General features: G+C 58.7%; 5 protein-coding genes across 5 annotated transcripts; 2 read left to right on the forward strand and 3 right to left on the reverse strand.

The window, feature by feature from the left end:
• Positions 1-255: 255 nt before the first annotated feature.
• On the reverse strand, positions 256-1,401 carry BXZ73DRAFT_49409 (uncharacterized protein; the record flags this gene model as incomplete). The annotated part of the gene is made up of 5 exons (XM_048020247.1): positions 256-797; positions 854-928; positions 983-1,074; positions 1,135-1,175; positions 1,228-1,401. 5 exons carry the CDS (start codon positions 1,399-1,401, stop codon positions 256-258), a joined length of 924 nt encoding a protein of 307 aa, XP_047876291.1.
• Positions 1,402-1,718: 317 nt separating this feature from the next.
• Positions 1,719-2,668, reverse strand: BXZ73DRAFT_49525 (glycoside hydrolase; the record flags this gene model as incomplete). The annotated part of the gene is made up of 4 exons (XM_048020263.1): positions 1,719-1,903; positions 1,954-2,193; positions 2,240-2,310; positions 2,373-2,668. 4 exons carry the CDS (start codon positions 2,666-2,668, stop codon positions 1,719-1,721), a joined length of 792 nt encoding a protein of 263 aa, XP_047876292.1.
• Positions 2,669-2,963: 295 nt separating this feature from the next.
• BXZ73DRAFT_49550 (uncharacterized protein) lies at positions 2,964-5,063 on the forward strand (the record flags this gene model as incomplete). The annotated part of the gene is made up of 3 exons (XM_048020267.1): positions 2,964-3,571; positions 3,625-4,043; positions 4,105-5,063. The coding sequence occupies 3 exons, from the start codon at positions 2,964-2,966 to the stop codon at positions 5,061-5,063; spliced, it is 1,986 nt and encodes a 661-aa protein (XP_047876293.1).
• Positions 5,064-5,413: 350 nt separating this feature from the next.
• Positions 5,414-7,087, reverse strand: BXZ73DRAFT_90988 (glycoside hydrolase family 32 protein; the record flags this gene model as incomplete). The annotated part of the gene is made up of 4 exons (XM_048025823.1): positions 5,414-6,302; positions 6,329-6,815; positions 6,877-6,943; positions 7,007-7,087. 4 exons carry the CDS (start codon positions 7,085-7,087, stop codon positions 5,414-5,416), a joined length of 1,524 nt encoding a protein of 507 aa, XP_047876294.1.
• Positions 7,088-8,649: 1,562 nt separating this feature from the next.
• BXZ73DRAFT_103014 (uncharacterized protein) lies at positions 8,650-10,473 on the forward strand (the record flags this gene model as incomplete). Its single annotated transcript, XM_048015449.1, has 5 exons — positions 8,650-8,794; positions 8,859-8,991; positions 9,041-9,491; positions 9,548-9,650; positions 9,707-10,473. The coding sequence occupies 5 exons, from the start codon at positions 8,650-8,652 to the stop codon at positions 10,471-10,473; spliced, it is 1,599 nt and encodes a 532-aa protein (XP_047876295.1).
• Positions 10,474-12,559: the final 2,086 nt, after the last annotated feature.

Consider the following 12,559-nt stretch of genomic DNA (forward strand, 5'->3'; position numbering starts at 1 on the left):
CTCGGGTTTTGTCAGGAGCCTTCTGTGATGGCGCCGCTGTCGGTTTTCTACCCCCAACGCCTCGATTCCGTACCGGAATGCGGAACATACTACAGCACCAAAGGACTCACTCATTCCGAGCATGAGACAATCACTCTTCAAGAGTTCAGATTGTTCGCCGACGAAGTCTATACACGTCTAGGCTCGATCATCCAGCCGGGTTCCTCCCTAAGCATACACGCCTGCAACCCCCGCACGGCCGGTCCGTTCTCACACCTACACCCGCGTCACGCTCCACTCCATGACACAGTAAACAGCACGACTCTTCTCGGCCTGGTGCCACACCGGCGGCTCGACCAGCTGCGCCTCCACCTCCACCGTGCCCTTCGCGAACACCCCGCCGTCCCACAGCGCCGTCCAGCTCTCCGCGTTGTGGAAGAACATCGTGACCTCCTGCCCCGCCGCGCCGCCCTGCGTGTTCACGCCGCTCTCCCGCTGCGCGGCCTGCTTCCCGAGCAGCATCGAGCCGGGCTCCGCGGACAGCAGCGGCGCCAGGGCGCGCGCGAGCCGCGCCTGCTCCTCCTCGGCGGCGAAGAGGTGGAAGACGTTGCAGACGCTCACCGCGGACACGCGCCCGTGGAGGGGCGTGAGCGTCGTGAGCGCGGAGAGCGGAGGAGCGGGGCCGGTCGGCGCGGAGGCGGCCGTGGCGATCGGAGCGGGGGCGAGGAAGGCGGGGTCGAAGGCGTCCCCGGGCACGAAGGGGACGGGGAAGGTCTCGGGCGTGGAGGCGAACAGCTTGTGGCCGAGCACCCAGAACTCTGTCGTGAGCGGCGGTGAGCGGCGGGTGCGGGACTGCGGGGAGCTGGGAACAAACCTGGGTTTATGTCGGTCGCGATGATGTTCTGGATGGGGTACCCGTCGTCGACGGCTTTCCTGACGTCGTTCCCGACTGCGGAGAGGCGTCAAGACGGGGTGCGAATGTTGACGCGGGGCATCTGCTCACAACAACAACCGACATCCAACCAGATGGCGTCTTTACGCGTCTTGCCGAGTTCGAGGAGTCGGCCGTACGCCGGGAGCCCACCCAGATTCAACCTACACGCATTTTTTCAGAGGGTTCTGTGCAGATAGAACTTCGATAATCCACCGACGAACTTCGTGAAGGAGAATATAACGATGCATGGGTACGGGTGGACCTATGCACAACTGGGTCAACGTCTGGTATGCTGCACAAGACGGATGACAAACCGTAAGCGCCTCGCGCTGCACGGCAAGAATGTGCTGCTTGAGTTCTTCATCAGTTTGAATCCCAGTTCTGGCTTTCAGAAACGTGCGCTCCGTCTCGTCGAGGTTATAGCGAGAGCCGGCGTTTGCCAGCGAAGCATCACTAGAATGGATGGGAGTCGGAGTAGCGGTAGACATCGCGAGGTAGAACAAAGCTAGTGGGGTCCTGACAGTCGTGGCTCAATGCCCTCTCCGTTAAAAGGCTGGTGAGAGCGCCAAGACCATGCTTCCAGGAGGCCCATCCTCCTTCTGCAAAGATAAGCGGCGTCAGTGCGCAAAGCAACTCGGTGAAGTGCCGAAATGGAGATGGGCGTCGTAAACCTAGCATCGTAATTCGGCGATAAGTGCTTGCGACGAAACGAATAGAAGGAGAATAGCGATGCTTCGTGCCATTCAAAAGTGGTCTAACGATGTGCCACAACTTCGAAAAACAAAGTTGTGTCTGGTGTGGCAGATCAGTACGGGCACTCTACATGGACGCTCTCGAAGACTGCACGCATCCTGCTCGGGGCCCGATTCCAGTCGATGGGTCCCCTCGCCCATTCCGACGTGCCCGTCGGTGAGCTGGCATCCCAGATGCCGAACTGTAGATGGGAGGGGTGAGACGGATAGTGAAACAAGCCATCCTTCTTCGTGTCCTCTGCGAACAGGGTTTTAGACTAGACCTAAAGCATCGCGAACACTCCGTACCTTGGGTCAGAGTGCGGACCTCGACGCCGTCCACGCTCCAGATGATGCGCTTTGGACTCCAGTCGATGGTGTAGGAATGTGTGGCTTGAACGTTCTTGGTGTCTCGCGGATACGACTGCACGGAACCAAAGGTGCCGTACAGCGGCTCATCCGCGGATGAAACAGGCGCAAAGACGTTCGTCTGCCAATGCTTCGGGTCGCCGCCGACCAGTTCAACGTCGATCTCGTCCCTTTGGTCCGCTGAAACACGGTCAGAGGGATCTTGCGAGGCATGAAGACTACGCACCTAACAAGATTGCCGCAGTCACCACGCCAGCTACGTCGGGCCCAGACAGGACATACGTGACCTTGCCGTAACTAGCGGGCAGACCGAGCTTAACACCGCACGCATATATACACCCAATTCAGGAGGGACGTACCGGATTGTGAACGTGGAGTTGAACGTGGATCCTTCCGCGACGCGGCTATTGGTGTTCCCTTCAGTGGCGATCTTGCCTCCAGGTTTGTCGAGAAACAAGCTCAAGCCGTCGGGTCCAAAAGCATAGGAGTTGGGTGAGTCTAGTGGTTGCCAAGCTCCAAGGAAGTCGTGAGTCGGAGTTGAGTCGGAGAAGAACCAAGACGTCGGCATGCAGGAGGATCCAGAAGCGCGAGAGTGGTGAACGGAGTCTGGGGCCACTCCTTGACTGATGAAAGAAGAACTTGCAGGTAAGAACATGGCGAGGAAGACGATTGCCAGAGATTTCCAGAAAGACATTGTGAGAGGGTGGCTCGAGTGGACAGATATGGATCAGAGAGCGTGCTGCCAAGTAGATGTAGCTCAAAGTACTATGTAGTAGAGGAGGAGGTTGAGGACGCAAGTAGTACATACTTGGGTCTCATTCTCAACACCAAGTCGTCGAACAACATTCTCACGCAGACGCGATCCCGTGACTGAACGTGAACCTCTAAGCTCTAACGTTCCCTCCCTTTGTCGCGCACCTTCTTTGGCGCAGTTAAGCTCGCTCTTCCCGATGACTTTCTCCGCGACCCCCTCACCTTCCTCGTCTCCCTCCTTGGCGCCAGTCGATTCCTCTCCTCCATCCTCGCCCTCTCTTACAGCTCTCCAAACACCGCCAACTTCCCCAGGAGCAAGAGATCCGTTCGCGGGATCCAATAAGTCTGTGAAGCACCCCCGCATATACGAGAGATCCACATTTCCAAAGGCATCCGGATCATGGGACACGCTTGACGGCACACGACCAGACGCGACGCCGAAGCCGACGCGTCCAACACGCGTCGTGGACCCGTTCTCCGGTTCCGCGAAGAGAGAATGGCGTCCGCCCACGTACGAAAGGAGACACAGAGAAGGAGATGATACACCTCACGCCAAAGCGGGTCCCTTGTCCTCTCCTCCATTTGTCAGCCAGTCAACACATCACTACGCTTCTCCGACTCCTGCCGCTCGTACACTTGGTGCAGGCCTGGACAGCTCCGACTTCGAGCTTTCAGAAGATGAGGGCGATGACGAAGATATCAAACGTTCCACCAAGGCCGCACCACCAGCCAAGTCGGAGGAGGAAATGTGGGAGGAGGCGATCGCCGAGGCAATTGAAAAGCTTCATGGCGTTATATATCTCAGGTGCGTGGCAACTGTATACGTTTAACCTCCCCAGTCGTTAACGGCGTGCGCAGTGGGAGTAGTGTCCTTGGCCCGCAAGTGTCGCACATACCCGCATCTATTGAAGAGCTGGCCATCCGCACCATCCTCCCTCTAGCAACCGGTTCGTCCAGTGCTCCCCCTTCTCCACCGCGATCCCCTCCTCCGCGTCTTGCCCATCTTCCAGTTCCATCCCCGTTTGCAACTGGGCGTCGGTTTGGTCGTGCGTCAACAGTTGCTGCCGCAGCATTCGAGCCGACTTTCTTCAAGAGCAAAGATGGTGAACGACTTCGATGTACCCCGGCTGCTCGGGCAGCGTCTCTCCAGTCCGTCATCCAACAGCCAGCCGGTTCACTGAGAAAATGCGAACTGCATCTCTTTCTGGCTCACAACACTATCTCTCTACTTCCACCCGAGTTGTTTCGCGTTACATCGTTGACTGTCCTCAGTTTACGTGCGTGCATATAGTCGCTCGAGAGCAAGGATTTATACTGATTGTCACTTGTCTTCTTCAGGGTCAAACTGCCTCACATCAATTCCACCCCAAATCGCCTGTCTAGTCGCTCTGCAAGATCTCAACCTCGCCCAAAATAAGCTGCACTGGCTTCCCGGGGAGATGCTAACGATGCATCTGAAAACGTTGGTCATCTCCGGGAATCCGTGGATCGAACCCCCTCCTCCACCATCAGGTCACCCAGTAGGCTGGAAACCCACGACGCCGACAGCATCACTATTCGGTTTCCCCTCCCTGACAGAACTATGTCTCCGTGCACTTGTTGCGCATCCGAAGCCTTCTCCACCGGTTGTTACAACAGATGCAGCCAGTCAGGCCCCCGCGTTGACCTTCCTGGAATCTTCATACGACCTTCCCCTCACCACCGACCTCATTATCAACCCCTCCATCCTCTCCGTCCTCCGCGTATGCGTGCCAGCCGCAGTCGCACGTCCTGCCGAGCACCTCACCCGCACCAAACGAAGAAGGGAGGACTCGCATTCCAGCATCTCGGACGACGTTTTCGGCACCCTCTCAGCCTCATCCTCTGCCCGACTTGAAGATACACCGAGCTGCTCGGAGGACACAACAGGGTCTGGTGTCTGCCCCTCCCCTCGACATAGGGACGGGGATTTGTGGCTCGACGGTCGCGAGCCCGTCTTCGTGCATCCCTCGGAGGAGAGGTTCACGTGGGAGGACATGGTGGCGGGTGTCAGTGTAGGCGGGGAGGGTGTTGTCGGGGCTGGCGTTCCCTTGCGATGGCGTGGATGCTCGCGCGGATGCCTGGCATTCCTCGACCCCCCAGAACCTTCGCCACCAGTGACGACCCAGGTCCCAGAGCAAGCTGCGGATGCGGATGCTATTGATGATGAAGACGTCCTCGACCTCGTGCTGAGCGGAGACGACGTGGAGATGGAGGACCTGCGATATACCGGGTCGTTCGCTGACCTAGGGGACTTTGAAGACGAGAACGCATTCTGAGGACACGCATGCATGTGTACTATTTGATCTACCATCGTCATCGCTCCATGTATCTCGCATATATACCTGTACGACCATATGTACCACACCACTATTGGGAAGTGAACTGTTGTCAATCAGTACACTTGCGGCTCAACTCTTTCGGATTCCCGTCTATTGTACTCGAAGGCATCGCGGTAAGCATAACCTACGTCCACTACAGCCCCATCTAGGTTGCGGTCTGAGATGTCTGTGCTCCCTCTTTGTGTCCACGGGAATCCAGTTGCGTTCCTCAGCATGCCAGTGTGAGCCATGTCATTCAAGTTTTGCCACCCCAATATGTACACCAACCGTGCCGTCCGCGCGAACATCTAAACCGCAGCCGTAGTGTTCGCCCACACGCTCTCGAGCGCAAACACCTCCACGCTCACCACCACACCCTCCGGAACGCCGCTCGCGTTCACTGCCAGCGTCGTCAACGGTTCCGTCGGGAAGAACAGCATCGTCGCGCTCTTCGAGCCCCCGTTGACGAACACCTCCAGCATGCTCCGGTCCATCACCACCTCCAGGCTCGCGCCGCCGCCCGCCTGTGGGACCACCTCCGCCGCAAACGTCTCGTTGAAGCCCATACCCGGGTTCACGAACCCGTGCGTCTGCGAGCGATCGAGGTGCACGACCCCTCCCGCGCCCGCCCTGTCGAAGTTGAGGCTCCCGCCGACACGCTCGCCCGAGGCCGCGCTCGCGAACGCGAAGTCGAAGCTCATCCCCGGAGCGGCCGCGCCGATCTCCGCGTGGAGGACGACCGCGCCCGATGGGGACCCCCTCGCGAAGTCGACGAGCAGCTCCCCGTGCCCGAGGTTCGCGTTGCGCGCAAGGAGAGGGCCGAGCACGGGCGCGAGCGCGCGCGCGGGGCGCGAGACGAGCGCGAAGCCCCCGCGTGTGGGGGCGAGGTGCACCGCGCGCGGGAGGGACATCGCGCTGCGCCAGCCCTCCTGCGCGGTGGGCGTGCTCGCGGCGTACGCGCCGTTCGCCGCCCAGGCGATGAACACCGGGTCGCCGTCCCCGCGCGGGGTGTCAAAGAAGAACTGCCCCGCGTAGTTGTCCTGCGCGAAGTCGATGGGCGCCGCGGGCGCGAGCGCGACGAACGTCGTGCCGTCGAACGTGCCGGGGATGTAGTGTGTGAGCGAGCCGCCGGGCGCGCCGTTCGTGCTGATCTGGAGGAGGTACATGTTTGCGTGGCCTGGGAGGAGCGCGCCCGAGCTGGGGTCGCGCACGGGGATGGGGACCAGGTTTGGGCACTCGTATTCGGGCCGGGGATCGCCGGGTCGGTGAAGTTGGAGGCGTGAGTCCAGGATTTGAGGTTGGGGGAGGTGTAGAAGCCGATGGTGAAGTCGTTCGCGTATGCGACGGCCATGACCCAGAGGTTCGTGGAGGCGTGCCAGATCACCTTGGGATCGCGGAACGCGCCAGAGTTGACGTCGATGACTGGGTTCCCGGAGAAGGGCGTGAAGGTGAAGCCACCGTCGGTCGAGTATGCGATCTCTTGGACTTCCTTTGTGGGTGTGTTGAGGGTGTAGATGGCGACGATACCGTTGGTCTGATTGGGGAAGAATCCAGAGGTGTTGTTGACGTCGATGACGGCGGATCCGCTGAAGATCTGTACGTCTGAAGTAGGAGGGGAAATCGCAATGGCTTGGTTCTCCCAATGGTACAAATCTTTGCTCGTCGCATGGCCCCAGTGCTGGTTAGCCGGTGTGAGCCCTATCGGGTTATCTGATCAAATGGTAGTCAGCCGAAAAGGTGGAGTGCTCTGAAAAGATACCGCTTGGCTTACATTGGTAGTAAAGATGATACGTTCCATTTGCGTCCACTAAAAGTCCATTCGGGTCATTCATCCACTCCTGACCGCACAGACATCAGAGAATGAGTGAGGTTGATGATGGAAGATGGGCGATTGAACATACCGCAGGAGGCGAAAAGTGAACTTGCGGTCGCAAAGGACCAGTATAGTTCCCCGTTGAAACATCTGCGAATACCCTCGACATGATTGTGCAGAGGAATGGCAACAAAGCCATGACTCGTTGAACCAGCTTCATGTCGGCGCTTAGAACCACGTGGTGCAGGGGCGAGGGGCCTGGAGTAGTCCTCCTCCGTTTGCGCTGGAGCTTCTTATGTATACGAGTCGCCATGCATCACGAGTTCAATCGGCGCTATATTGGCCCGCCTCATCATCTATCAAGTAGTGACAGTCATCGCTGACCGCAGGCAGGCACAACAGCAACGCTCTTGCAGAGCTTCAGCAGCGTCAAATAACTTGAACAAAGTCTAGTCAAGTAGTCACAATGCGACTCACGACGCGGTCGAAAAGGAGGAAAGACCCCTATGGTCTCGGTCACGTTGACTTGCGGATGGACGGGTGCCGTTTCCAGCGTAGGGGCACTTCTGGAGAAGCAGCGTCGGCTGACCTGTCCCAATACCAAAATACTTCAGCCTTGGTGCACTGTAGGGAAGGCGATGGGAACAATAACGGCACCTTAGCATGTCGTTTGCACAGGGAAGGGGCGAATTGAATACTCCGCAAGCCTTGCGAAGACCGGGGAAGACGATTTCTCCTGTGTCATGAGGCTGGGCGGCATTGACGAGATAGGACATATGGCTCCAGCGCGGACGGATCGACGCCCCGCCACGACGCAGAACCAGTTGACCGCGTGCAGACGGCAGCCTGCGGCGGCCCGTCGGAGCAGCACGGCGAGGGAGCTGCCGAGGAGGGAGGCGAGGCGGTGTAGTCGGTGGAGCGGGACGTCGAAGGTTCTTAGTGGCGAAGACATATCCGAAGTGCGGTCTGCCGACGAGGCGGCCGTTACTGCATATGACGGAAAGCATGTGGGCATCGCTGTGTTAGTCGTGATACGTGGAATCGAACTCGGCGTGGTGGATGGATGGGAAGAGCGGCTGAGCAGCTTCAACCACGGCGAGCTCAGCCTGAGGTCAAGCGGGACACTTCAAACATATGTCCGCAATCATTGACCAGTGATCTGCGATGTGCCTGTCAATACGAAGAAGTCAGTGTTGAACTCAGTTGACGATATAACGACAGATCACAAACATTCGTCAGGGCCCTGGCAAGGCCACGCAAGAAACTCGCACATGTGCTCCGTAGTATGAAGGATGATTATACCGGTGCGTCCCTGCGCTGAGGGGCTTAAGTGCCGCGCGACATGCTGTGTGTGTGAACCAGCATCCGAAGCCTTCAAATTTTCAAACTGCGCCGTGGGGTGTTCCTGTGCGCGGACCCACCACACGGAGACAGCAGCAATGATATCTCTACTCGCGGCCAGGTGTAGATCTGCAGGTTGCTGCGGCGTCCAGTCCAAATCTACAGAGCCAAGAGAGACCCAAGGGAGACCGACGACAGGCGCAGCGGATCAGCGCAGCAAGCAGCGCCGTCGCCGTCCGCGTGCGTGCACAGCTTCTCCCGTTCACACCCTCTTGTACCTACCGCCACCATGCATAACGGCACCGTCATCCACCTCTCCGCCGCCATCCCTCTCCGCTGTCCCGCCATCCCTCCGTGCTGCCCGCTGTCAATCTTCGCCTCTTCTCCCGGATGAGCCTGGACCAGAACCTCTTCACCCTCAACGTTAGCCCCCGTCAAGATGACCGCAGCATAGTCGACCTAGTGGATGCGAAGGGCGTGGTGCATTACACGAAGAGGCGTCTGCCGACGAACGAATACAGAATCGAGGTATACGGTACGTATATGCTACTGTATGCGTGTACCAGTTATCATAACTTGCTCCAGATGGCCTGTCCGAGGCTTTGATCGCGTCTGTTACTGCCCGAGCCCAACGAACAAGCACAAAACGGTCCAGCTCTACAATCCAGACATTGTAGTTGAGCTCAAATTTTCCGGCATGATCTCGTTTAAGTGGAGCTTCAAGTGGGAAGAGTACGTGCTTCACTTTCACCCCGAGACATTCATACTCAGGCGCATACAGTAACGAATTCGAATGGAGACGAGAAGAGTGTTACATCATTCGTAAACCTGACCCTGCCGTCCTCGTCGCCGTCACGAAGGAACCCCCAGGCAAGCTCCAGACACGGGCCGTCCAGATCTTGGACTACAACCTCAATCGTTTCGACATCGACGACCGGAAGGGCCTCGAGATCGTCATCCTCACCGCGCTCCTGACGTTCCAAGACTCGAACGAGACCTACCACACCCCTAAAGACGGTACTCCTTCCGTCCAAACACCTTCCCAACCAGTCACTCCTTCCGGCCCTCCCCCGTTGGTCCCTCCCAGACCCGAACCGCGCCAAGGTGTTGATCGGGTCGCGGAGTTGCACGCGCTGCGCACAGCACAAGGCGACGGTGATGCGAACGAAGTCCACGTCTCTGAGGAGTGTAGCATTGAGGACTATGCGAGGTACGCGGAGCAGTTGTTGAACGTGAGTCCTTCTGTGCTGCTGCGATCCTGTTTCCGCTCGCTGAGCCCTCCCCGCAGGACGGGGCGATGCTCTTGGTCTCTGTGCGCTCCGCGTCTGCTGCGGAGGTTCCCAAGGTACTCCGAGTCGTCGAGGAAACGAAGCGGTTGCGTCATAAGTCAGGTGCGTTGTTTGTGCATTTCTTGCGCTGTTGAGCAAGGAGTTGAATTGCGTTGCAGGTATCGCTGAGGATGTGGAGTTACATCAATATGTCATCTACGAGACGGAGCAGTCTCGCAAAGGTCCTCGGCGGATCAATCTCAACGACCCCGACCCCAAGAGGGATCAGTACGCTCCGCCGACGAGCCTGACGATCCATCTCAGCAAGATTGACATGCCTGAGCTACGTCCACGAGTCACCGTCCATCGTCCCTCCGGGTCTATCGAGCTTCCCTCTCCTCCGCCGCCGGAAGTGCAGCTCTCGGACAAGGAGCGAAAGAAACTAGAAAGGGAGCGAGAGAAAGAGCGCAAGAAGACGGAGAAGGATGGCAAGAAGAAACCCAAGAGTAAGGCGCAAGAAGACCCGGCATTGAGACTTTCTACGTCCCCTTCGCCTCCTCAAGGCCACGCGTCTGCACCTGTCTCCCGCGCGCATTCACCATCGCGACCACCCAAGGGGAAACTTGCCAAATCGTCCCATACCCCGGCCCATCAGGTACATGTGTACCAGCCATCGCCCTCGCCCTCGCAGCTGGGCAACCCTATGATCTACGCCGCCCCTCCGCCCCCTCACACTTCGCAAGCATCGCGCCCACGGCCGGGCTCGATGGCGTATCCTGCGCCCAACCACGTACAATCACCCATATCACCGACGACTCAACAAGGTCCCGCGTTCGGAAACTGGGGCTCAATGGACCGTCAGTCGTCAGGACGCCCGACGTCGTTCTTCCAGCCTGCAGGCAAGGGCCCGGTTACCTCGCTCCTCAGCATGTGGTCGAAGCAGTAGAAGTTCAAGATGCGTCTCGGGGATGGTGTACGTGTACAGGGCCGGATGCAGAGGTGTTCGACTGGTGCGTTCGCATCTCCCCCACTCTGACCGCGGAACTGGGAGGGGAGATTTGGCATGTTGTCGCAGTCTTCCTTCGCTGCCATCGTCGCGAAGGCCGCGCAAGGGGCGAAGCTCGCATGGTTTACTTTTGGACTGCAGTGCGATGATGTGTAGATCTTTTCTCCTGGGCTCTATTTATGGGTAGACATCAGCCGTATGCTGATAGCGGCTTATAGCATGCTAGGACTTGGAATCTGTATGGAATACGCACATCATCTCATTCTCTCTTCTCGGAAGGTTTCCGCGCACTCGTCGTTCGGTGAGGCTTCATCTGAGCATCGAGGTAGTGGCAAAGTGGGCGTGGGTTGGTCGTGCAATGAACTGATCGCGCATTCCTAATACCAGCGCTGACGCATACACTGGACGCTGGCGCCACGTCTAAAAGCACTCACCATCAAGACATCGGCTTCGCTCGTTGCTGTGTCCAACGCGTAGCCATCAGCGGCCCCCAACCTGCACATGGTCCCTCAAGGCCTCAAGGCCTCACACCTCATCCCGGACGCACTACTCGCCTGCGCCCGCCAAAGGAACAGCGCGCAACGCCTCGATCGCAACGACGACTACGATGTGAGTGGTTGCAGATGCCTGGAAGCGCCCATGCGGTATGGCCGCAAGGCGCGTCGGGCAGCGCCTCAGCGCCGCCCACCGGATGCTGTCACGTCGAGGACGATGGCGCGCGGTCATCCACCCCCGAGCGACGTTGCGCGCGGATGAGGAGTTGAGGATTGTTCTGCCTTCTAGGGCGTGGCGACGTCCGTTGTTTCGTGTGGACGTCCCCAAAAATACAGATCAGGCGCGTACAAAGAGTATGAGACTGAGCTGCATCAGATCTTGAGGCCTCGTATGGAGATTCAGACTCGGGTCCCGGGAGCGGGTGTGAGGTATTTCAGTCTTCACAGCGTTCCTCGCGCGCGGTCTGAGGTCGTCCACCGCACAGGTCGTTGGGGATGTCGAAGATGGCAGTCGGCGCGGGTCGAACTCATTTGCGATTGGAATCCGCGCTCGGTCGTTGTGCGGCGCCGCAGTGCCAGCATGCGCCTGTACGTCATCCAGGTGCGCGCTTTGCGCAGGCCATAGCCTCTGCCAAGCCATCGAGAAGGTGGGCATTCGTGTGCTCCGAACGACTCCGTACTTACTTACTGCAGGCTTCAAAGCCACCCCCGGCTGCGTGCGGGAGCAACCAAACACAGCTGATCGTGGGCCTTGGCGGCTGCTGACACTCAGTTCTCAGCCATTGACGTCAAGGACTGGATGAGGCACCATACCCTCTACCGATTATGCCGAGTTTTTGGGCGCAGCTCGCACTGCGCTCCGCGGTGTGCGGCGGGTCGGCACGAACACGCCGCCCGCCGAACGCATCTTGTTGCGACGCCCATCGCCATGCGGTACGGTGGATTCTGTGGGAGTGTGCCCGACACAATCGCTCATCTTCTTTAGCAGTTTTTACAACTCAGGCCTCAGGCCTCTGTCTCGCGCGCACCACAACGTCAACTGTTGAAGATCGTGCTCGCTGTACAGGGCCTGCCGAGGAGTCTTCGAAGGTGGTGCCTCCCCGGAAGTAGAGATGGCAGTGCGGCATCTACGTATCATCATGTCTCCAATCAGGTGGGAGTGATCCGGGACGGTTGGCGCCTATATGTCGCTCTCGCCGCTGAAACGCCTCTCCAAGGTCGCTGCCGCTCATGGTCCAGACGGCATCACCTCTCGCCGAGGCATATCGGCCGGGCCAAGCATCGCCTTCCCGCCCAGCCGATCACAGGCCGGGCGCGGCACGCGGGCGACTGCAGATGGGGCAACCGATATATAACCTCAGCCTGGACAGGGCTCGTTCCTCGTTCGGTTTCTTCACCGCAACGTCTACGACCCCCTTTTGCGATCCGCGATCGCCCCCCACAGTCCTCTCGACTTCGTCTCTCCTTTGTGACCTAGTGTCCTCGCCACTCCTCTCCTTTAAGCGTAGAACGCCTACTTACGACCAACCAAC

This window comes from Epithele typhae (assembly GCF_022376455.1).
Source record: "Epithele typhae strain CBS 203.58 chromosome Unknown BXZ73scaffold_36, whole genome shotgun sequence".
Classification (NCBI taxonomy): Eukaryota; Fungi; Basidiomycota; class Agaricomycetes; order Polyporales; family Epitheliaceae; genus Epithele; species Epithele typhae.